Source organism: Guillardia theta, assembly GCF_000315625.1.
Source record: "Guillardia theta CCMP2712 unplaced genomic scaffold GUITHscaffold_145, whole genome shotgun sequence".
NCBI lineage: Eukaryota > Cryptophyceae > Pyrenomonadales > Geminigeraceae > Guillardia > Guillardia theta.
Genome location: NW_005434529.1, coordinates 103298 through 124730, shown reverse-complemented (window position 1 = coordinate 124730; position 21433 = coordinate 103298). Strand labels below are relative to the sequence as shown.

Genomic DNA, 21433 nt, shown 5'->3' with positions numbered 1-21433 from the left:
AGAGGGCAAACCTTTGGTCGAAGCTCCTTTGGTGCTTTTCACCGGCCTAGAATATGATCTTGGGCTCAGTTGGGTCGTTTGATTGTGACCGTCACTGTTGTCAAAAGGAGAGTCCTCCACAGGGTTTGTTGTTGAAGAGCCTGTGCAATTATATCGATCTTTTTGCATTTGTTTGTTTGAAGAATCATTTGCAACGGGAGGAAGACGTGGAAACGTTTGAATTATTGCAGCTGTGTCTGAAGATTAAAAGCCTTGCAACACCTGAAATTATGCTTAAACTTTACCTTTCATATCTGAGGATGTCTTTTTCCCTACAGATTTGTTTCCTGTTCGCTTTCCACCTGGTTTCTTCATTAGCTGTCATCCTGAGGTACTTCAAATACCTTTGGACACCTTCCGATCTTGGCACAACAACATCAATTTTGCAATGTGGCAAAGCAAAGAACTCACCTTGTTCATTGGACCTCTTTGGAGTTTTTGATCTGATATGACATTCCTTCTCTTCAGATGAAGTGGACTGAGACGATTTGGCATGGCTTTGGCTGGATTGGCTTCTCTCAGAGGAAATTACATTTCGAGAAGAGTTATGCTGCTCGATCAATTCTGTGGGTGTGCAGAGAGCTTCTCCCCCTGACATGCTCTCTCACTTGATGATAGACAAAAAGATTACCGTCATACCATGTTCATAGTTGTGATCGAGTTCATGCTGCAGGGCCGATGAATCTGTACGTTTCAAACCATAGGTAAGTTCTATTTCTGTTGCTCAAGCATCTCTGCAAACCTGTTGGCCCAGTATGGGCCTCAGATGTTTTGATGTTCTCACTCAGAGCTGATGGAGGTGGAAGAACGATATTGCCATGATTGTCCATGATAGCAATGTCTGCAAGGATGGAATCAAATGTGCACTTTGCAAATATTTAGCGTATGCCACAACGCGTCGATTTTGATTCTTGGGAGCGTGTTATGTTACAAGCTTCTGCAAATGGCATGAGGCATAAAAAGGATTCGATACTATCATCATCTCGCATATGAATGATTATCTGAATAGCACGTCAGTGCAAAGCATGTATCTTCAAAATTCACCTCATTCTTCTTCACTTTATTCTGCCCAAAGCAGTTTTGGAGGTCTTTCAACAAATGCAATTTGATAGAGAAAGAATTCTTGTTTCCCATTCTGTTTGCGGCAGAAATTTGATCAAGGGATACATGCATTATTGATGAATTTGTCTGGAGCTTATTCAGCCTATATCACACAAATCAGGCAATCTTACTCCATCATCATCTCTGTCAGGACTCAGCCAGACTGAGAGGTTTTCGGACGTGATATACAATTTTTCCTGTCAACAGAATCAGATTCTGATCATTCGTAATCGCTTGATTGAGACCTCGGAAGCAAAATACTCTATGTCGCCGACAACTGCACGCAAAAGCTACATCACAAACTCGATATCAAATCCAACTGAAAGTACCTATGCTCTTTGCTTGTATTTCCTCATATGTTTTGTTCATTGCCTTAAATAAAAGTTTTGCAGCTGCCTTGACATTTTGTTTATCTTCCCATCCCATGAAAGTATTTCGAATATTGTCCACAGAAAAACACGAAACAGAGTTTTTCTCCCGCCCCGCTACCCACTTGGTGAACGATTCCAAAACCGGATTCACCTTTGACAGCGTATCTTTGTCCAATATCTCAAAAATGGAATACAAGCAACTGAGGGCTGCTTCGCATACTGGCAAAGAGCTGTAAATGGGAAAGATCATGAGACAAAATCCACTTTGCGCAATTCATTCAACCTGTCGATTGCACCATTAAGAATTTCGAAGATTTTCGTTTCAGCTTCACGAGGTGGAGAGCAATAAAGCTTGACATTTTCAGGCTGTGAAGGGAGGTGTCATCAATTCCAGATGAGATAACCACTTACGTTTTTGGCAAATGCTCCTAAGACATCGAAAGCGGTATATCGCACGTCGAACGAACAATCTCGCTTTATCCAATCGTTATGGATCATTGTCATACACTCCATGGCGGTAGATGAGCTAGCTGTCAGAAAAACAAGTCACTGCCAAGTCGCCAAGAATTCAGAAGCAACGCACAGCAAATGTCATTCTCAGTCAACGAAGCAATCATTTTTAACAAAGATAGTATTGCTTGCAGTGCTGCCTCTTCAGGTTCCGGCTTGCTCAAATTATTCTTCATCAAGTTTTTGTATGCAACTCCAACAGTCTTGTTGAGTTGCGCTGAGTTCAATGTCGATACGGACAACATTGCTGAGTTCGAGTCCTCCTATGTAGGAAATGGTGTTAGCAGCAATCGATTTGCGTGAATACAGTTACCTCAGGAATTGCATACTCGTAAATTAGGGTCATAACTGAACGAAAACTGTCAAAATTTGCTTTTTTTGACTCCTGCAATCAATTCAAAAACAGTGAAGAATGCAATCTTGTTTGTTAACACACATCTTCGAAAAACTGCAGCAAAGCCTTGGCAGATGCTAAGTTCAATGCAGGTCTTCTGCTTTCTTCCAGCTGAACGGTTTCGGAAATTTTTTGGAGGAACAATTTCCTGTTCGATTTACTTGGCAAAACCAGAAATTCGGTCAATTCTTCTTTCATCTGCGAAAAATGCAGTTATGAACTTGGCATGGATCCAAGGAATAACTTTTACGACATACTCAATCTTACGTCGCCTTCCCTTCTCCATCCTCCTTTCTTTAAATCTCTCCTTCTATCATCCCTCCTCCATGTCCTCTTCTCTTTTCCCTCCCTCCCACCCATTCTCTCCATCATCGCAGGAACCATGTTCGCTCGCAGAGTTTGTGGGAGTCTTTTGGCGCCAAACTGCAAACTGGGCGCCAAAACGACTCAGGGGCAGAGTGGGGACGAGGGTCAGATCGGGCATTGCCCTCAGTAATAACTCTACTACTACTGTAGGGCATAACCCTGAGTTTGCCGGCCCTGCTGCCTTTTCTCTTATCTAAAATATTACTCTGAGGTGGGCTTGTAGAGCCTATCTGCCAGCGCAGGGAAAGGAGAGCTGTACAAAAAGCAGGATGGGGGGGGGGTGGTATTCATGGGTGGTGTTAGCGATTGCCCAGCTCAGAGGCATTCAAACCACCCCCTCTGTCCCCCCAGTGCTGCAGCAATGAGGGGGGGGTGGATGATCGCGGTTGACAGTGATTGGATAAGTCTTGCGATGCCGCTCGAGCGACCGCACTGAAATGCATATGGCGATAGCCTTGAACGCTCGCATTCTATGATCGCTGTGTGTGTTGTCCTGGACTTCTTGCTTTGTTTGCTCGCTTTGTTTGTGTTTTGACATGTTGTTTTATGCAGATATAAGATCAAGTAGTTTCTCCGATCACCACACTGCGGCCGACGATGAATGTAGCTCGGTAGCTGGCAGTTTGGAATTCATGAAAATGGTAAGCTAAACATTAAGTGAACGAAAGGCTGTGACTTGTATGCGTCAGGATGTAGATGAAGAGCAGGTACCGGTCGAAACGTCAAAGAATTGTGAAACGAATGGCTCAACAACGATCAGCAATCAAGACTGCATTGAACACAGCATCAAACGAATACAAAGTCTTCTTTCAAATAGAAGATCAGGTATTCCAGGTCGCATGAAGGAGAAACGCAATGTTGGGAAGTGGAAAGAGCACTCTCACCAACTGTTTAGCATCACTACGGAACCTCCGAGACTTCTACGCTGCATCGACGCGCCTGGTTTTGCAGACACGAATGGCCCAGAAGTGAAGATTGTGAATGCCGTTAACATGTTCGAGCTGATGCGAATGTCCAAATATGGCGGTCTCTCGATCCTCGCCCTTGAATCCCGGGAGGGGAGCTTTCTTGCAAGAGACCATCAGGATTCTGATCAAGTTGTTCAGTGCTATGCCAAGTGGCGAACTCATGTTCTCCAGAACCATGATAGTGGAAGGAGCCAGGAGAGAAAATCTAGATTGGCTGAACTTAATTCAGATCTTTGATCCTCTCAATCGGCATCCAGAAGGAATATATCGGGAAGAGTTGATATTCAAATTGACTCAACTCAAGTTTGTAGATGTCAATCCAGACACATTTCAGACGCCACTCTCTGACAATGATTTGTCACATTTAGCAGCGAGAGCAGCCCACATTTCACAGCAAGTTGAGGCAGCTATGCTGGAAGGCAATTGTGAGAAAGTGTCACAAGACGTCCACACTTTTGAAACCTTGAGAATTGTCAAACTTGATTTGTTTGAACGTGATGTGTTTTCACAGGCTCGCACATCTCAGGTGAGAACCATCTTGCAGAAAATGGACTTCAATTCTACAATGCTCCAATGAGATGTGATAGACTACAAGAGACAGGTTGCTGATCTTGTCAGTAAAACTATCCCCCTTTCCATACGAAAGCATCTTGAAAACGATTTCGACAAAAAGTTTGAAAACTTTAAGAGTGAACCTAAAAAACTCATCGATCGTGACTACCTTCCTTTTTGTACAAGAGAAATCCAAATGGATGATGCTCCCAAGGTAATTGATCTTTTGTTTGGCAGTACAAGAAATGTCTCACAGTTTGTTTATGACCACAGGTTGCAAGTTTGCCCATTCAAACTGTTTTGTTTTCAAAAATACTGTTTTCAAAAATAAAAGAATTTGCTCATCAAAACAAGCATGCAGAGATGCAATCATCTTGACAATCGCGATGGAGAGCAGACAAGGAGAGAGGAATTGTTAGACACGATCTCTCAGATGCGAGAGAGAGCCATGGTGAAGCTCAGGCAGAGAAATTGCAAAAAGATTGAACGACTTATTCTTGACATTGTCATGAAACTAGGCGAGCACAACAAGAATGGCCAACGCAACTTCTGCTGAAATCAATACATTTCTTCAAGCTAAGCAGTTTATTGCACTGGTCGACAGGTTGAGCATGTTCAAATTCTTGAAAGAACAACTGCGGAGCACATTTTTCTGGAACTCCATGAAATGGAGACCGACGTACTACAGGAGATGAAAGAGATAGAAAAGAGGGTGATAAATGAAATCAGCCTGGCAATCGATGACTCAAAGTACTTACAATCCGACGAGCTTGCCTTCTTCTGCCTTGCATTCAATTCACTGGCATCAACCTTCCCAAATTTGACGGAAACCAACGAACAACTCAAGAGAACAACTGTTCAATTTTGTAGCCATTGTAGCCATACAGGAGATCCAGAAGAACATTGACAGAATGAGAAGCATGATAGACCAATTGCAGGACAATCAAATCACCTTTGAAACTGAAAGAGCAAATTGCAAAACTTCTCATCAAGAGTTATGCTATCAGTGTGGAACTAGAGATGATTCAAGACTACAACAAGAGCGTTGGAGAAATTCTTGGCAAGTTTTCTAGCATAAACAATTTTCGAGTTGGAATTGCTCTGAAAGAATTGCAAAATCCGATTCTAGTTCCTCAGCAGCAATTACTGAGTATGCTCGAATAATTCTGTCCAACTTCAATCAATTTGAGATGTTTAGTATCGAGATGTTCAACGAAAACGCGGGCGTAATAGATTTTCAGCATGCTCTGAAAGAACTGGTTTGTAAACCAAAGCTGGCTCATCAAAACAAGTTACAAACATGCTACAAAGCATACAAAGAGACCTATGATAATAAGATCAGGGATGTCATCCGAGATAAGGAGGAATACACCAAGAACAAATATCTCATTCTCAAGGAGATCGACGATGTTGCCAAGTCGCTGAAGAGATCAAACTTTATTGACTGAAAAAGAAGATCAGCTTCAAGCCTCGCCCAACAAGAAGAGGAGTTGGGCATATTGCTGGGTCTTGTCTGCGCCCACTGGACGTTCCTGTCTGTCCCGAGTGGAAGTGAAGGAGTGGAGAAGAGAAGGCTCCGTCAGCCCGGCATCTTGAGGCTTCTCTGACCAAGACAAGATGAAGAACCGTTTGATCCAAATCAACACAGGGGAGGGAAAGTCCATTGCTCTCGGGTTTACAGCTATCATTCTAGCTAAGCGGGGCTTCTGTGTTGATGTGGTATGCTACAGCAGATATCTCTCAGAAAGGGACGAAGTCGCAATCCGGGAAACATTTCTCGAGTTGGAGGTTCAAGAGAACATCTCATACTCTGAGTTTGACCATTTGCAGTCTTCCAAATGAAATTCCAGATGTCAGGAAATACTTTCTAGGCTTCCTCTGCAAGAAAAACAACCTCACCAGCAACCAAATATGGCCATAAGCCCTGCATCTTGCTTATGGACCAAGTGGACATCTTTTTCAGCGAAGTTTTCTTCGGGAGATTGATACATACGATACATTTAATTGTAATGAAACTTGAGAAGACAAACTTTTATTACGGCCACAACAAGATCTTAAGCTTTGTTCTCACCCCCTGGAACATGGCTACTTAATCATTGAGCATGTCTGGAGAAATTGAAGTCGTTTGCATGATGCTGCAGCAGCACTCAAGAAACTCTCTTCTCTCCAGGCATCTGAGCTGCTCTTGTCGGTATTCCCAAATCTAACTAGACACATGTTGGAGGTGGTTTTCAAGAAGTTGCTCCAGGCGGTCCTGCTGTTTCCGATGGGACATGAGCTTCGGCTTGCTGGCTACCCTGACTATGTGGTGGACAAGACTTGTAACAAGTTGGGCTACATCGACCCCGTCAGTGGGGTTCCCAACTTGTTGGTATCGCTAGGATACGTTACTACCTTGACGTACTTGTACTGTTGCGATGTCAGCCTTCAGTTTCGCCTTGAGCAGATCAAGGACAAGCTTCACATCTCGCCGGTGTGCGGAGAGTTGCTCTATTCTCAAATTCCCAATGGTTACGCCTTCTGTCTCGGAATGACGGGAACGTTGGATTGTCTTTCCCACGCTCAATTCCAGTTGCTACAGGAGTATGCCTTCGAGCATCGAACATTCTTGCCGTCCACTTTGAACAAGAAGCAAATTCAACGTGGAAGCTTGGAAGTCGTTCACGGGAGCTGGGACGAGTTTTTCTTGCGAGTTCGGAGTGAAATCGTAGACATGCTCAAGCTTCAGAGAGCAATGCTTATCATCTTCCACGACAGTGATTTGCTGAAACAATTCGCCACAGAGCTGAACATCCAGAAGCCAAATCTGCCGCAGCACAAGGGATACTACATCCTCTCAGACGAGATGAAGAGAGGCAGGCGAACATCTTGAAGGCTTTGATGACTAGATCTCACTGTAGGGGCACAGATTTTATGTGTGCAAATCAGGGCCTTGTAAAGAATGGGGGCGTACATGTTGTTGTTACCTTCTTGCCAGAAGATGATTCAGAGAAGAAGCAAATCTATGGTCGTACATGTCGGCAGGATGATCCAGGATCTTGTCAGATGATTCTTTTTGAGAACAATCTCAAGTCGAGTATGAAAGCTAGTCAAGTTGATCAAAGTGCTTCTGGCTTGGATTGGGATGCTTATCTCACTCGCAAGAGAAATGAAGTTTTGAAAAGAAAGTACGAGAGATTGTCGAGCAGGCATGATGACGGAATCACAAAACTTCAACGCACAATGGAGGTTTTGAAACATGTTCAAAGCAATATGAATGACATCGCTAAACAATTGTTCTTGAGATTTCGCAAGGATCAATGCAAGGAGAAGAAAGCCAGGATTGTCTCCATCACTGCATCCTCGTACTTGATAGATCCGGATCAATGCAAGGGGAGCCATGGAAAGATCTGAAACAAGCTGTTAACGGTTTCGTCGAGATCATGGCGAAGAGCAATTCAAGAAATCTTATTTCTGTTGTCGTTTCTGTGACAATCAGTTGCGAAAAAGTGGCTGCAATAGGAAAATACGAGGACCTGATCGTGGAAACGATCAAGTCATAGATGGGGTTGGAGTTCAGCTTTGAGAGCTCAGACCTCAAGTTAGAGCACGTGATTTCCTTGTCTATCGTTCTCATCTCGATGATTCTCTACTGCCTGAGCCTCGTCCTCACCTCTCTCAGACAAGTTCAGCGGGTCCTCAGGACGCCTCAGTCGCTGCTGGAATCAGTCACGCCAGATGGAGGAACCTCGTTTGCTCAAGCACTGCAAGGTGCTCAAACTGTGTTGCGGAAGGCAAAGAATCTCAAAAAGCATCACCAATTCCTGCTCTTGATGTCTGACGGACAATCACATGATGGAGAGGTGGAAATGAAGGTAAGACCTCAACAACTTTGGTGTTGACATCTCATCTTCTTCATTGTTCAGGAGATCTACGATGAATTCGGCGAGAAGATGAAAGTTCATACTCTTGCTTTCGGCACAAGGGCGCAGGTCGATAAACTGAAGGCCTTGGCTCAACTTGGAGGCGGCAGCTTTCTGAAAGCAGTGAGTTTGACGTCTGTGGTAAGACACGACTGAAGTGAGGGGTGACAGCAGGTGGACGGGGTCGAGCTTGTGCAGGCCTTTGAACAAGTTGCATATAAGCTGACACATCGTGAAACATGAGTCTCCAGTAGGACTCCATCGAGGGCTTCTTGACAGCCGAGCACGCGCAAAGTTGGTGAGATCAAGATGACAAGGGTTTGTACTGATAAAGAAAGCTTGTCGATGCTGATGGAATGTATTCTAGCTTGTCACCTCAATAAAATCAAGTCAATCCTTGAATCTTTCTTTCCTAATCTGGTCTTGGGTTTGACCTCAAACTGAATTTTCAAGATGTGAGTCAAACCTAGCAGAGAAGCGCTTCTGCTTTGATCAGCTTGTCAGTGTCCTACTCTCACTTGTTTCAGGTGATCAATCATGACGGGCGAGGCCTCTCACGCCCTGGCTCATGGCTTCAGAGCGGCGCGATGAGGTCATGGCGGCGGAAGAACTTGGGAGCGACTGTTGCTCAACGTTGGTTTGCTCTTGACATCATAGCCGTTTGACATCCTGCTGTTCTCCTCTTCTCCTCTCACTCTCAGATGTTTCCTCACTTGCTTGCTTTACCGTCGTCATGTCGTTGAACAAAGTTGTACAAGAGCCTGCCGGCCATGTCACCCTCGCTCTCCCCGTCTTTCGAGACCTACCGGGTCCTTGGGAATCTCTGCTCCTACCTCCACACAGTGTCCGGGAGACCCGCCCGGGTATGCCGGCGAGCAGGGCCTGACCAGGTGCTCCAGGAAGCAGCACTGGGGGCTCCCCGACAGCGCGAAGCACTAGAAGAAGGTAAGGAAGAGAGTGAAGGGAAGGAGGGAAGGGGAGGGAGGGGAAGAATATCATCTGCATTAAACAAAGCAAACGCAGCATGCGGGAGGGAGGGAGGGAGGGAGGGAGGGAGGGAGGGGAGGGAGGGGAGGGAGGGAGGGAGGGAGGAAGGGAGTAATGGGAGGGGCTGGAGAGAGGGAGGGCAGACAAGCTCGCATCAATCACCGGAACGCAGCTGGTCGTCACAGGCCATCGCTGAAGGGAGACGTTTCCAAAGGCCTGCTGGGGAGTGAGCAGAGGGATGGGGTTGTTTGCCTCACCTTGCAGGACTGATCAGGCGGCTGACCCAGGAAGATACAATACTGCATGTTGACCTTGCGGTTGTTGAAGGACCCGATCGTGACCATTTCGCTCTGCACGAGGGTCACTGACCAGCAAGCGTGCAGGCAGCAGGTGCTCACGTTCACGGGGCCGTAGGTGCAGTTGAACTGGGAGAAGGTCGACTCCGGGTGCCGGCTCAGACCTGAGAAGTTTGTGCAGACCTCCAGGGACGGGGCGGCGTAGGAGCAGTTGGTGCCGAAGGCTGCGAGAAGGTGAGGAGGGAGCTGGGAATCAGCTGGAGGGCGAGGGCTCACTGTTGTTCATCTGGATCTCCCCGAAGATGGGATGTATCACCTTCCCCGGCATCCCCGGCGTCGATCCGGGAGCTGAGACGGCGGCAGCATGGCAGTTCACCTGCAGGAGAGCGACACGTCAGCTCCTCGAGACCCTCAGCAGCTCCTCAGCACACCAGCGCCTCCTTCTCTGCTGCAGTGGCTTTGAACGCCGGGTGGGGCAGCCGACGTTGGAGGCATTGCAGTAGGTGCAAGGAAAGTCTCCGAGCTGGGAAGAGGTCAGAGGTGAAGAGCACGACGACATCGCCTCTCGTCCTCACCACTGCCTTGTACGTGTTGACTGGGCAGGGAGTGCAGGCGACGCCATCCGGGCCCGTGTATCCCGGGTTGCACTTGCAGTCGGTGATGGCGGTGCTGGCTTGGACGCTCTGCATGTTGTCGGGGCAGTGGATGCAGACGTACTCGGAGTCGACGAGGTTCATGTAGTAGTTGCGGTCGCACACACACGCAGTCTCACTCACCGACCCTGCCGGCGATGTGGAGTTGGCAGGGCACTGGCGACATCCCCCGCCATACACGTAGGTATTCTCCGGGCAGGAGGGCAGCAGCGCGTTGGAGATCACCTTCCAGGTGTTGCTCGAGAGTGTCCTCTCGCTCGACAGGATCGTGGTCACATTGTACCTGCACAGGCTCGTCAGCTGGGCAACAGGCAGGCTGCTAGCTCATCACTGTGTGTAGAAGGCGTTCCGGCGGTTGAGCTCCTCAGCCCTCACTTGGGTTGTGTTGGGAGAGACTCCCGTGGCCTCTCGCGGGTCGAGGGGCAGCTGGTCACATTCAGTGCTGGGGCACAAGAGAACGTTGGCGGCATTTTGCACGACGATGTTCTTGAACCCGACGATCCTAAAGAGAACGAAGAACGCCATCTCAGCAAACGCGTCCAGATGCACTACCCCGTCTCCTCCCTCCGCGCCCATGTAGTGCTCAGCGTAGATGTTCTGCAACTCGATCTCCTCGCTCGAGGAGGGAGTCATGCTGACGTTCCCAGTCTTCCTCCTCGCGATGTTCCTCGCGCTCGTCCATGGCGTCGAGCACACGCTCAGGTCGTAGCAGATTGTCGCGGGGCATTCGCCGGGGATGATCTGGCCGAGCACGAGGCCTGAGCCGGGTCGGGAGATGTAGCGCGGGCAAGCAGTCGGACCCTCGATGAGCTCGATCTGAGCGAGGCCCTCGAACCTGAGGCCCAGCACGGCGATGAGCTTCTGCTTGATCACCGACCTGAAGTTGTCGATGGAGATGACGCAGCCCGGAGGCGAGAGCTGCTGCGGGGAGAAGCCTTGGAAGACGAGAGCGAACGGGGTGGAGGGAAAGTTGGCGGTGTAGTTGAGCATCTGCCAGGCGTTGAGGATGGTGTCGACAAGCTCTGCCTGCACCATGGTCCCCTGCATGGGAGCGAGCTCGGTGCCGTTGTACATGGACCTGTAGATGTCCGGGCACGGGTTGTTGTTGCCGAGCTCCGGCTTTCCCTTGACGAAGCACGTCCTCTTGTTGGGGTTGAGGAAGGGCTTCTTGGAGTAGGAGAGGATGTGGAACTGAACGCACTGCCATCCCTTCGTCCCCTCCGGATGGTTGACGGCAGGGTTCTGGATGTTGGTGTTCTCCTGCAGACAAGCGTCTTGACCGCCGATGGTGTACTTGACGTCATCCACCACGTTGAGCATGTTCTGGTAGACCGAGTTGTATCGCGACCACACGACCATCGGTATGTCGTACTTGGCAGCATCTCCCGCGTACACGAACGCGATGCCCGGGCTGGGGCCGAAGTACAAGTCGATGTACTCCTTGTAGACCGCGTCGCACCAGGGCCAGCTGATCATCCTCGCCAACATGCGCTGGTAGTTCTCGCCGATCCCCGCGGGCTGGGGCTGGTCCAGGTAAGTTCCGTTGAGGAGGGGGGTGTAGATGACGCTCTTGAGGAAGAGGTCGGCGAGGCCCATGGGCTCAAGGTAGTAGTAGCAGAGCTGAAGCTTGGTGGGGGAGAGAACCTTCATGGCTGACGAGACGAACTTTGTCGTCAGCGTCTCGTCCTCTGAGGGAAGACCATCCCAGATCACCATGGCTGCCGTGTACTGGGGGTACAGCTGAGCGAAGGCTCGAACGTAGAAGGCTCCGACCGAGTGACCAACCAGCACCACAGGCACGTTCACCTTAAGGATCAGGCTGCTGGACTGCCCGGTGCGCGGAGGGACGGTGACGTAGATGTTGTTCTTTGTGAGCATGTAGGCCAGCTCCGACGCGATCTGCGAGGGAGTCCTGGACATGTTGGTGGGGGGGCTCCAACCGAACCCGGCCCGGTCATACGCGCAGGCGATGCCGATGCGCGCGATCTTGGACATGATCTCCGAGACCGCAAGCGCCTGCCCGAAGCCCTCCATGGACTCGAAGATGACCGCGGGCTTGTCGTCGATGACGACAGCCGGGTCGGTATAGCCCGAGCAGTAGACATGGTTGTCCTTCCCGTCGCCCCTCGCGTACATGGCGCCCATGGCGGAGTACTGCTTGTTGGCGGCAACCACGTTGGAGATGTGGTACATGGGGAGATACTGCAGGAGGCCGAGGATCGCCACGTACAGCAGGAGCGACGAGAACTTTCTCAGCAGCCCTGCGACCATGAGGGGGATATCTCGCAGCCTGCGCTGCTGCTTCCTTCTCCGCCCCCTTGCCTTGCGCTTGTTGTGCGTCTGAGAGTTCTGAACAAACTTGAACACCAGAGGCGACAGCACGTAGAGGAGAAACAGAGTCGAGCACACGCACAGAGCGGCGGCGATAGCGCCCTCCATGATGGAGGCCTCTATGAAGGCCTTGAGGCTCAGGCATCCCATGACGGCCCCTGCGATGGCGACCACGGACTTGGCGGCAACGAACGGGAGGCTGTCGGAGTTGGAGATGATGAACGACTGCACGAAGAACTGCAGCGGGATCGTCCCCGAGATCTGCGGGCTCAATCTCAGACATGCTCGGTCAAACTCCCTCAGCTTACCGCCCCCAGGTATGGCCCTGGACCTCCCAGCACAAGGTAGCCGACCAGGCACGCGACGACGCAGGCAGCGAGTCCGAAGCCGCCGAGGCCGAGCAGGAACTTGTAAGGAGCAGGGTTGTACGCCATCCTGTCGGAGCAGGTGATGAGAAGAGGCTCTTCCTCGGGCTCCGGCTCGTCAGGCTCCGGGTCTTCGATGATCGGATTCTTCCACATGGCCTGCTGGATCACCCCGTAGAGCTTCCCCCCGCTGCTCTCCGCCAGCTCCATGGCTCGATCGAACGCTTCGTCGTCCTGCACTCGCACTATCCTGCCGTCCACCTCGTACTCGAAGATCACGTCGCGCTTGAACGCTCGCTTCAGCTTCTGAAGGATCATCTCCCAGGAGTCATCCCACTGCACGACGATGTCTTTCGACTTCAACTTCCCGTCCATCCCATCGATGCACTTGAGCAGCAGCTGCAGCTCACAGTCAGCATCCTCTCTCTCCTAGCAGCTTCTTACCGTGGGACCCTTCTCAAGCCCGTATGTCTTCTCCACCAGATCCTGCGCTTCTTTCAGTACTCGCTGGTTCTTGCCGTCCATCAAGCCGTTCTCCTCGCCCCCTGACTTGTCGCGGGAGGAGAGGTCAAAGCGGCGGAGGATGCCGACGATGTCATCCTTGGTCTGGTTGAAGGTGCGGCTGATATTGGAGTTGAGAGCGTCAGCAGCTTCATCCAACTTCAACTTCTCTATCAGCTCCCGATGCCACTGGATCCTTTCTCTATGAAACGACAGGTGAACATCGCTAGACGCTCTGGTCTCATCGTCTGCTGTGCTGACAGCAACGAAGTCTGCCTTCACTTGGCTCTCTCCGTCGTCGCCTACCGACGTCATGGCAGCCGCACGGTTTTGCTCCTACTTGGTCAACAGCATGCAAGGGACGGGGAGAGCGTCGCACGAGGCGAAGAAGATGAGGAGAGACCGTGACCTTGCATGCTCTCGTCTCAAGCTTGCTTCTCCTTCTCACCAGCTTACCTCCTCCTCATCCTTCTTCCCCTCCCTTCCCTTCCCGCATGGCGCCTCCTCACTCTCTGAGGCCATCGGGCGGCCCGACAGAGGGCAGCAGATTAAGACTAGGGGAACTCGAGGCTTTTGAACCTGAGACAGTAAATCATGCCGAGGCAGGCTCGTTCTCCTAATACAGGCGGCTAACTTGTCGACTGAGTCTCAAGGCAGAACGTGACTGTAACTTGAACTTGAATGCAATGGCATTCAGATCACAAAGTTGCAGTGCCTGACGCCGCCGGGCCGGGCCGGTCACCGGGTCCCCTGGGGAGTCCGACGGTCTGGTCTCGGTCGGTGGCGGCCCGCCGGGTCACCGGCCATACTACATGATCATAGTACTGAGGACTAGTCTTATTAAAGCTAAATTAAAAAAACACTGCCGCAGTGTGCGGCCAGTCTCCGACGTACGATTGTCGTTATCAGCCCGGTCACGGGCCGGGCCGGTTATCGGGCCCGACCTTACCGTTCGGAAGGCCTGAGTCTCAGTAAGTGTTACTGAGTTCGCCGGGTCACTGGAGTCCAGCGAGGGGCTCGTACTGATTTTTAACTTAACATTATTGAGTGAAGGTCAGAGGAGAAGGAACAGGTCGGTGGAGCAAAAGACTGTCAAGGACGGGATTCGAACCCGCGCCTGCCGAAACAGAATGGCACCTGAAGCCACCGCCTTAGACCGCTCGGCCACCTTGACATGTATATGCATAGACCCCTACTTTATATATAGTATTCTTGTGGTACCCCCTCGTTCTAGTTTGCATGGGTAGGTAGGGGTTGTTCCCCAAGTTTTCTCTACATTCCCCAGTACATTCCCCCTCCTCCTCCCTTCACCTTCCCTTCCTCTTGATTGTCTTCCCGTCCCTTCTTCACCTTCCTCTTCCTCTCTTGTTTTCCCGTCCCTTCCTCTCTCTTCCTCTCGCCTATCTCTCCCTCCCTCCTACCATTCTCTCCCTTTATTTCTAACCCTCCCGTTGCCAGCCAGCTCTGCATTTGGTTCTTACCTCTTGAATTTTTCCTGCCACTGACTTCTTTCCGCTTCCTGCTGCCCGCATCTTCTCTTCTTCGTTTTTCTTCTCTCGTGTTTCTTCTCTTTCTCATCTTCACACCGTAGAGCTACCACAACAACTTTTCAAAGGTTGTTCTTTCGTTGGGGCAAATCTCTTACTATCTGCAGTCATATACGCACTGTGTGAGAACTCCATGCTGGCTTGTTTTATACTTGAATGCAATGTCAATACAAGGATTGCAACGCACATGTGCCCGTCAAGATATCCCTCGCTTCATAGCTTGTTGCCCCCGTCCTCCCTTCCAATCTCCCTTCTGCTCCTGCTCCTGCTCCTGCTCCTGCTCCTGCTCCTGCTCCTGCTCCTGCTCCTGCTCTGACTCTGCCTCTCAACGTTCGTGCTCTGTCCATGCAGTGGACGGTATTGAGTGTCATCGCGCCATGTGCAGGAGGAGAGGAACAGGCAGGCGGTTTACGAGGGTTACATGCCCGGCCCCTGCCAGTCGAATATTCGCTTCCTCTTCTGCCCTGTCCCTCCCTCTGCTCCTGCGCCCGCAGACGTAGGCGGCAGGTCGCCATTGTCACTTGCCGCGATGTTGGCGGCCGAAGATGCTCGAGACTGATGTGAGAGCGTCAAGCAGTGAGGGGGAGAAGAGAGGGGAGGGAGAGGGGAGGGGGAGGGGAGGGGGAGGGGAGGGGGAGGGGAGGGGAGGGGAGGGGAGGGGAGGGGAGGGGAGGGGAGGGGAGGGAGGAGGGGAGGGTGGGAGGAGGTCTTTGTTCACCTTCTCCACTATCTTGATGAAATCCTGTAGCAGACTCTTGTCGCGTAGCCCCGGATACTCTCTCTCCAGCTCCTCGAGCTTCAGCTCCTCCTCCTCCTCCTGCCCAGCTATGAGGTTGGGAGATGAGGTGTCCGTCAGCTGGGGTAGAGGTGAGCTATGCCCCAGCAGGTCTGCCACTTGACCTGGAGGAGACGGCGGTGAAGTCCAGCAGGAGTGTTGGAAGGGTTGTAGAGAATAGCCTTGTCCTAGAGAAGGTGCGTGAGGAGAGGAGAGGAGTGCAGGGAATTGCTACGAGGAGGAGAGGGGGGGGGGGGAGAAGAGGGAGAAGAGGGAGAAGAGGAGGAATGTAGAGGAGGGCAGAGGGGAGGAGGAATATAGTAGAGGAGAGCAGAGGGGAGGAGGAATGTAGAAGAGGAGAGCAGAGGGGAGGAGGAATGTAGAAGAGGAGAGCAGAGGGGAGGAGGAATGTAGAAGAGGAGAGCAGAGGGGAGGAGGAATGTAGAAGAGGAGAGCAGAGGGGAGGAGGAATGTAGAAGAGGAGAGCAGAGGGGAGGAGGAGCAGGAGGGCAGTTAGATACCAGAAGCTCAGCAGCTTCAGACGGCTTGTCGAGGTAATAGTGATTCCAGTGAGCATAACTGAAACCCAAGGTAAGGAGTGGAGAGAAGGGAGAAACAAGGAGGAGGGGGGGAGGATGGACGCAGGAAGGATGGCAGGGGGGGAGGGGATGAAGGAGGAGGATTCAGGTCACAGACGATGTATAGATGTCGCTCTTCGTCTTGTTGCTTCCCCTCTCCTCCGCCTGATCGTCGTCAGACTCTCCACATTCTGGTTCCAACTTCACCTCCTTCACACTTCTCTCGAACAGCTCCCGCGCTTTCTCCCGCTTCTTTCTCAGAGCTTCCCCCCCACCCTCCTCCCCCTTCCCCTTCCCGTCTCTTCCTCTCGGTCTGTCCTCCCCACCTCGCTGCTTCCCCTTCGCCCCCTTGCTGTCGCGGACTGGATCTGCAAGAGTTTGAGAGACTCTCGAAATCCTCTTCCTCCTCTCTTCCTCCCGTCTTCCTTCTTCTCCTTCGCTCCTTCCTGCTCCTGCTCTTCCTTCCCCTGTCTCACCCCTCCCTGCTCCTGCTCCTGCACCCCACCTCCCGCTTGCATTTCGTGCTTGCTGCTGCTGCTGCTCCTCCTCCTCCTCCTGCTCCTCCTCCTCCTCCTCCTCCTCCTACCTCTCCCTCCTCCTCTTCTTCCCCCTCGCTACGCTTCTCTCTCCTCCCTCTTGTCTCACTTTCGGAAACCGCACAAGCGAAGCCCAAGATGGCTCGGGGAAACAGAGGATGATACTTTATGGCCTGAGAGAGCAGTGAGATAGCGAGAGGAGGGAGGGGGAGGTAGCGAGAGGAGGGAGGGGGAGTGGGGAGTGGAGAGTGGAAAGGGAGGAGGGAGGAGGGAGAGGAAGAGCCAAGAGAGGGGAAGAGGGATGACAGAGGCGAAAGTTGAAAGAAGATGAAGAGGAGATGATTGACAAAGGAGGCGTGTGGAAGGGAGGGATCAGTCCTCCTGCCTGTTCGAAGTATCTCGCAGCAAGTTTCAGCTCGTTCCTCTCTGCAACAACATATCAACTCCTCCTCCTGCTCCTCCTCTTCCTCCTCGCACTCACTTGCAAGCGTCTGAGCGTAGAGGCATGCTAGCTGGGCGAAGGATCTCTTGGACGATGGGGAGGGAGGAGGAGGAGCAAGGAGGAGAGGACGGCAGACTTCCTGCTGGCAGCGATCAGACTCGAGCTGTAGGAAGAAGTGGAACCTCGACGATGTCCGCATGCTGCGCGTCTTGTTCTGCTCTTGCGTACCTGAGAGAAGTGAGGAGGGAAGGGAAGAAGTGATGGGCAGAAGAGGAGATGATAAGAAGTGATGATAATGATGGAGATGATGATGAGGACAACGAAAACAAAGGCGGAAAGAAAGCAGAAAAGAACATCATGCAGGAGAGACGTAACGAGGAATACAACAGAGGAGGAGGAGGAGGAAGAGGAGGAGGAGGAGGAGGAGGAGGAGGAGGAGGAGGAGGAAGAGATGAATGATTATGAGGAGAGAAAGGGAGGTTTCTAAGGTTTGGGGCAGCGAATGGCCTGCGTACGCACTTGAAAGCGATGGTAAGATCTGCTGACTTCAGCTGCCAGGCCGCCTGTCGATACGATGATGAAGAAGAAGATAAGAAGGAGATTATGATGATAATAATGATGATGAGAGGAAAGAAGACGATGAGGAGGAGGAGTAAGGAAGAGAGGGGGGGGGGGAAGGAGGAGGAGGAGGAGGAGGAGGAGGAGGAGGAGGAGGAGGTGGAGGTGGAGGAGGAGGAGGAGGAGAAGTAATTGTTGTTGTAATGGTTGTTGTTGGTGATGATGATTGAGAGCAGAAGTCCAACCGGAGGAGTTGTCGAGCACGCGGGAGCGACTCTCCGAGAGTTCGAAGGACTGGAAACAAGGAGGAGCGAAGAGTGAGCATGGCAGACGCTGAGATAACCGAGAAGACGAGGAGATGGAAGGAAAGGGGGAGGAAAGAGCACGGGGGGGGTTGTTGTTGTACAGGTTGAGTTAGGAGGAGGTAGTGCAGCAGACGACCATGAACACAAGGAAGGCAGCAGGGAGGAGGAGGACGAGTCAGGGTACCTTCTCCAAGGAGGAGGAGGAGATCCGGATGGTGCAGCTGCTTCTTCAGCCCATCTTCAGCTGCTTTCCTCGCCTCCTGCAGGCCTTCCTCCTCTTTCCTCCTCGACTTCTCCTGCTGCAGCATCGAGATCGCGATGTGCGTCCTCGCTGCTGCACGTCAGAGGGAGGAGTAGAGCTAGTGCTCAGCTCACCCAGTAGGAGGAAAGCTTCTGCCTGCTCCCCCGCCTGTCCCAGCTTCTCCTGCCATGTTCCCTTCAGCTCCTGACCTCCTTCTCCCCCTCTCCTCCCCCCCCCCTCCCCCCGCGTCTCTTCTCTGCTGCTCCTCCTGCCTCTCCCTCACCGCGTTCCCTTCTAGGAGCGACACGACGTGTGAGAGCAGCGCTCGCACGCTGAGCCTCTTCCTCCTCATCTCCTTCATGACCGACGAGCAGATGGCAGGGTGAGAGCCCAGGAGGAGGCGAGTCTGCTTGTCTCCTGCTATCGAAACCCCCACCACACTTGATTCCTGCTCTTGCTCCGGCTGCTGCTGCTGCTGCTTTGCCTCTTCCTGCTCCTCTAGTGTCGCAAGAGCTAGATGATTACCTGAAGGCAAGCATCAGAGGAGGAGGAGAAAGGAGGAGGAGGAGGAGGAGGAGGAGGAGGAGGACGAGGAGTAGCAGCAGGAGAAGGGATCGACCTTGCACGAGCTGGAAGAGGAGCTTGGCTTTGAGGTAGGCGGCTTCGGCTGCGGGAGAATTCAATAGTAGAATAATAGGAAACGAGGAGCAAAAGGGGGAGAAGGAAAAGCAGAAGGAGCAGGAGGAGGTTGTGGTGCAGGTTGCGGAAGAGGAGCAGGAGCAGGAGGAGGAGGTAGAGGACGAGGTAGAGGAGGAGGATGAAGAGGATCTTTCACCGATTGACGAGTTAGCAAGGAGAGCAGCCTGCAGGTGAATGTATGCTGAGTCTTCGTGCCCTCGTCTCATCTCAAGATCCCCCAAGTGAAGGTGAGCAAGAGCATGAAACTGACGCTCCGACGGCTCCGTGTGGAAGGAGGAGGAGGAGGAAGCGGAGGAGGAGGAGGAGGAAGTGCAGGCGGCTGTTGTGACGTTGCAGGGAGTGGAAGCGGATCTCTTCAGCACTCGGAGGAAGAGCTGCAGTGACCTGGTGTTGTCTTGACACACCTTGAAGCCAAAAAACATGTCAAAATCTGCTGCTGCTGCTGCTGCTGCTGCTGCTGCTGCTGCTGCTGCTGCTGCTGCTGCTGCTGCTGCTGCTGCTGCTGCTGCTGCTGCTGCTGCTGCTGCTGCTGCTGCTGCTGCTGCTGCTGCTGCTGCTGCTGCTGCTGCTGCTGCTGCTGCTGCTGCTGCTGCTGCTGCTGCTGCTGCTGCTGCTGCTGCTGCTGCTGCTGCTGCTGCTGCTGCTGCTGCATACTTCTGCTGCGCTTCCCTTCGCTCCCTTCCTCATCCTCATCCTCTCCTCATGCAGTCCTGTATTCCCGTCCTTCCATGTTCGGCTGCTCTACATTGCTTCAGCCTCCCTTACCTCCATGAAGTAGCGGCCAGCAGCAAGCAGGATGGCAGGATGAACGCCCGCAGCCTCCAGCATGCGTTTCTCTGAGCTTCTGAACGTCCCTTGCTGTGATAGGACTGATGCAACCTCATTGTTGATGAGGATGCGTTTTGAATCTTGCTTCCTGCCCTCCTTGCTTCCAGCTCCAGCTCCTGCTCCTGCTCCTCCTGCTCTTGTCTGCTCTGAGATCGCAAGCCTCCTGAGGCTATCGACTAGCTCCACGGCAAACACATGATTTCCTGTAGAAACATCAAACAAGCTTCGCGCTCTGCTCCTCTTCTCCTCCCTGAAGCCTCCCATCCCAACCTTCTTTCCTCCCTTTCTTCCTCTCTACCCACTTCCTCCAGTAACCTCCTCTCCCTCCTTTTCCTCTCCCACCTCTCTCCCACCTCTCCCTCTCCCTCCTGTCCTCTCCCTCCTCTCCTTCCGCCCTCCATCCCTCCCACTGCTCCACCTCCATCTCTCAGCCACTTTGCTCGGGCTTGCCGGACCTGCCGGGACGTCAACAAGGGGCAGGGGAGTAGCAGGAGCACAACCGCCTCCTCCTCTTCCTCCTGCGTCTTCCGCATGCTGTCTTGACACTGGCGGAAAATTCGATCCACCATGGGAGCCTGATGCGCACTCTGAAGGGATCCATCCTGTTGACGACCCTCTTCCTGCTCCTCCTGCTCCTCCTCCTCCTCCTCCTCTTCTGCCATCCTCTCTTCCTCGTCCTCGCGCTCCATCCCTCCATCCTTCTCCCATCTTCCTACATCCGCCTCTTCGGTCGATACAGGCAAGAGTTGTTGGACAGATTCTGAGCTTTCCTCTACCGGCCGCGCTTTCCTCGTCCCCCTTCCTCCTCGCAGCATGAGGTTTGTGGGGCGACACAGCTGACCCTTGCTGAAGCTCGGCGCCATAGCGGAGACCGACGATTGAGCGGAGAGGAGACCATGGTCGATCACGAGCATGAGGACAAACATGAAAGAGCACGACAGGAGCGCGCGCATAGCCATCAAGCAAGCTTCGATCGGTCCAGATCCTTCTCTGCTCGCTTCGTGTTTTCCTGCACCTCTACCACTTCACTTCCTTCTCTCTCCCAACCCTTACACTGAATCTGCCTCCTCCACCTCTTGCATCTTCCTAACTTCCCTCATAGCACGAGCTGGTTTCAAGTTTCCGCTCCCTCACGGTATTTATCGTTCCCCATGGCTTGCTTCCTCTCACGTACCGCTAGTCTTATCGTCTTTCTCCTCTCCTCTCCTCTCCTCTCCTCTCCTCTCCTCTCCTCCTCCTCCACCTCCGCTTCTCAACTCCTTGCAGTGTCTACTGGCGCCTTGCAGCGAGTGGAGCCATCTGTGCCAGCTTCGCGCACGCCGCTCTTGTTCCTCTTGACACCGTCAAGATCCGCATGCAGGTGAACACCTGCTGGGCCCTCGCGTGAGCGTGACGGCCTCTTGCAGACAGCACCACAGGGCACGTACGATGGGCTGCTGGATGCAGCAGTCAAAGTTTTGACTAAGGAAGGAGGGCTGACAGCTCTGCTCAGAGGCCTGCAGGTTCAAAACTGTGAGGCCTCCGTGAGTTTGACACGTCACGTCAGCCGGAGGTGGCTGGGTTCGGCATCTACGGGGCTCTGTCCTTC

At 52.3% G+C, this 21433-nt stretch overlaps 5 protein-coding genes and 1 non-coding gene across 6 annotated transcripts; 3 read left to right on the top strand and 3 right to left on the bottom strand.

Annotated features, from left to right (window-relative positions):
* Window positions 1-3620: 3620 nt before the first annotated feature.
* On the top strand, window positions 3621-3986 carry GUITHDRAFT_119386 (hypothetical protein; the record flags this gene model as incomplete). The annotated part of the gene is made up of 1 exon (XM_005821386.1): window positions 3621-3986. One exon carries the CDS (start codon window positions 3621-3623, stop codon window positions 3984-3986), a length of 366 nt encoding a protein of 121 aa, XP_005821443.1.
* Window positions 3987-6516: 2530 nt separating this feature from the next.
* On the top strand, window positions 6517-7173 carry GUITHDRAFT_119385 (hypothetical protein; the record flags this gene model as incomplete). Its single annotated transcript, XM_005821385.1, has 1 exon — window positions 6517-7173. The coding sequence occupies one exon, from the start codon at window positions 6517-6519 to the stop codon at window positions 7171-7173; it is 657 nt and encodes a 218-aa protein (XP_005821442.1).
* A 670-nt stretch (window positions 7174-7843) lies between these two features.
* On the top strand, window positions 7844-8446 carry GUITHDRAFT_119384 (hypothetical protein; the record flags this gene model as incomplete). Its single annotated transcript, XM_005821384.1, has 3 exons — window positions 7844-8155; window positions 8207-8326; window positions 8378-8446. 3 exons carry the CDS (start codon window positions 7844-7846, stop codon window positions 8444-8446), a joined length of 501 nt encoding a protein of 166 aa, XP_005821441.1.
* Window positions 8447-8508: 62 nt separating this feature from the next.
* On the bottom strand, window positions 8509-13858 carry GUITHDRAFT_166216 (hypothetical protein; the record flags this gene model as incomplete). The annotated part of the gene is made up of 12 exons (XM_005821383.1): window positions 8509-8964; window positions 9010-9138; window positions 9353-9406; window positions 9448-9540; window positions 9589-9710; window positions 9763-9862; window positions 9918-10009; window positions 10062-10422; window positions 10471-12731; window positions 12779-13234; window positions 13280-13672; window positions 13793-13858. 7 exons carry the CDS (start codon window positions 13856-13858, stop codon window positions 9859-9861), a joined length of 3633 nt encoding a protein of 1210 aa, XP_005821440.1. The 3' UTR covers window positions 8509-8964; window positions 9010-9138; window positions 9353-9406; window positions 9448-9540; window positions 9589-9710; window positions 9763-9858.
* Window positions 13859-14426: 568 nt separating this feature from the next.
* Window positions 14427-14510, bottom strand: GUITHDRAFT_t104. Its single transcript has one exon. It is a non-coding gene; the product is annotated as a tRNA-Leu (tRNA).
* Window positions 14511-15300: 790 nt separating this feature from the next.
* Window positions 15301-20804, bottom strand: GUITHDRAFT_147232 (hypothetical protein; the record flags this gene model as incomplete). Its single annotated transcript, XM_005821382.1, has 15 exons — window positions 15301-15438; window positions 15602-15700; window positions 15784-15846; window positions 16180-16237; window positions 16355-16604; window positions 17254-17353; window positions 17397-17442; window positions 18018-18105; window positions 18262-18408; window positions 18453-18501; window positions 18602-18843; window positions 18938-18985; window positions 19154-19391; window positions 19783-20048; window positions 20264-20804. The coding sequence occupies 15 exons, from the start codon at window positions 20802-20804 to the stop codon at window positions 15301-15303; spliced, it is 2373 nt and encodes a 790-aa protein (XP_005821439.1).
* Window positions 20805-21433: the final 629 nt, after the last annotated feature.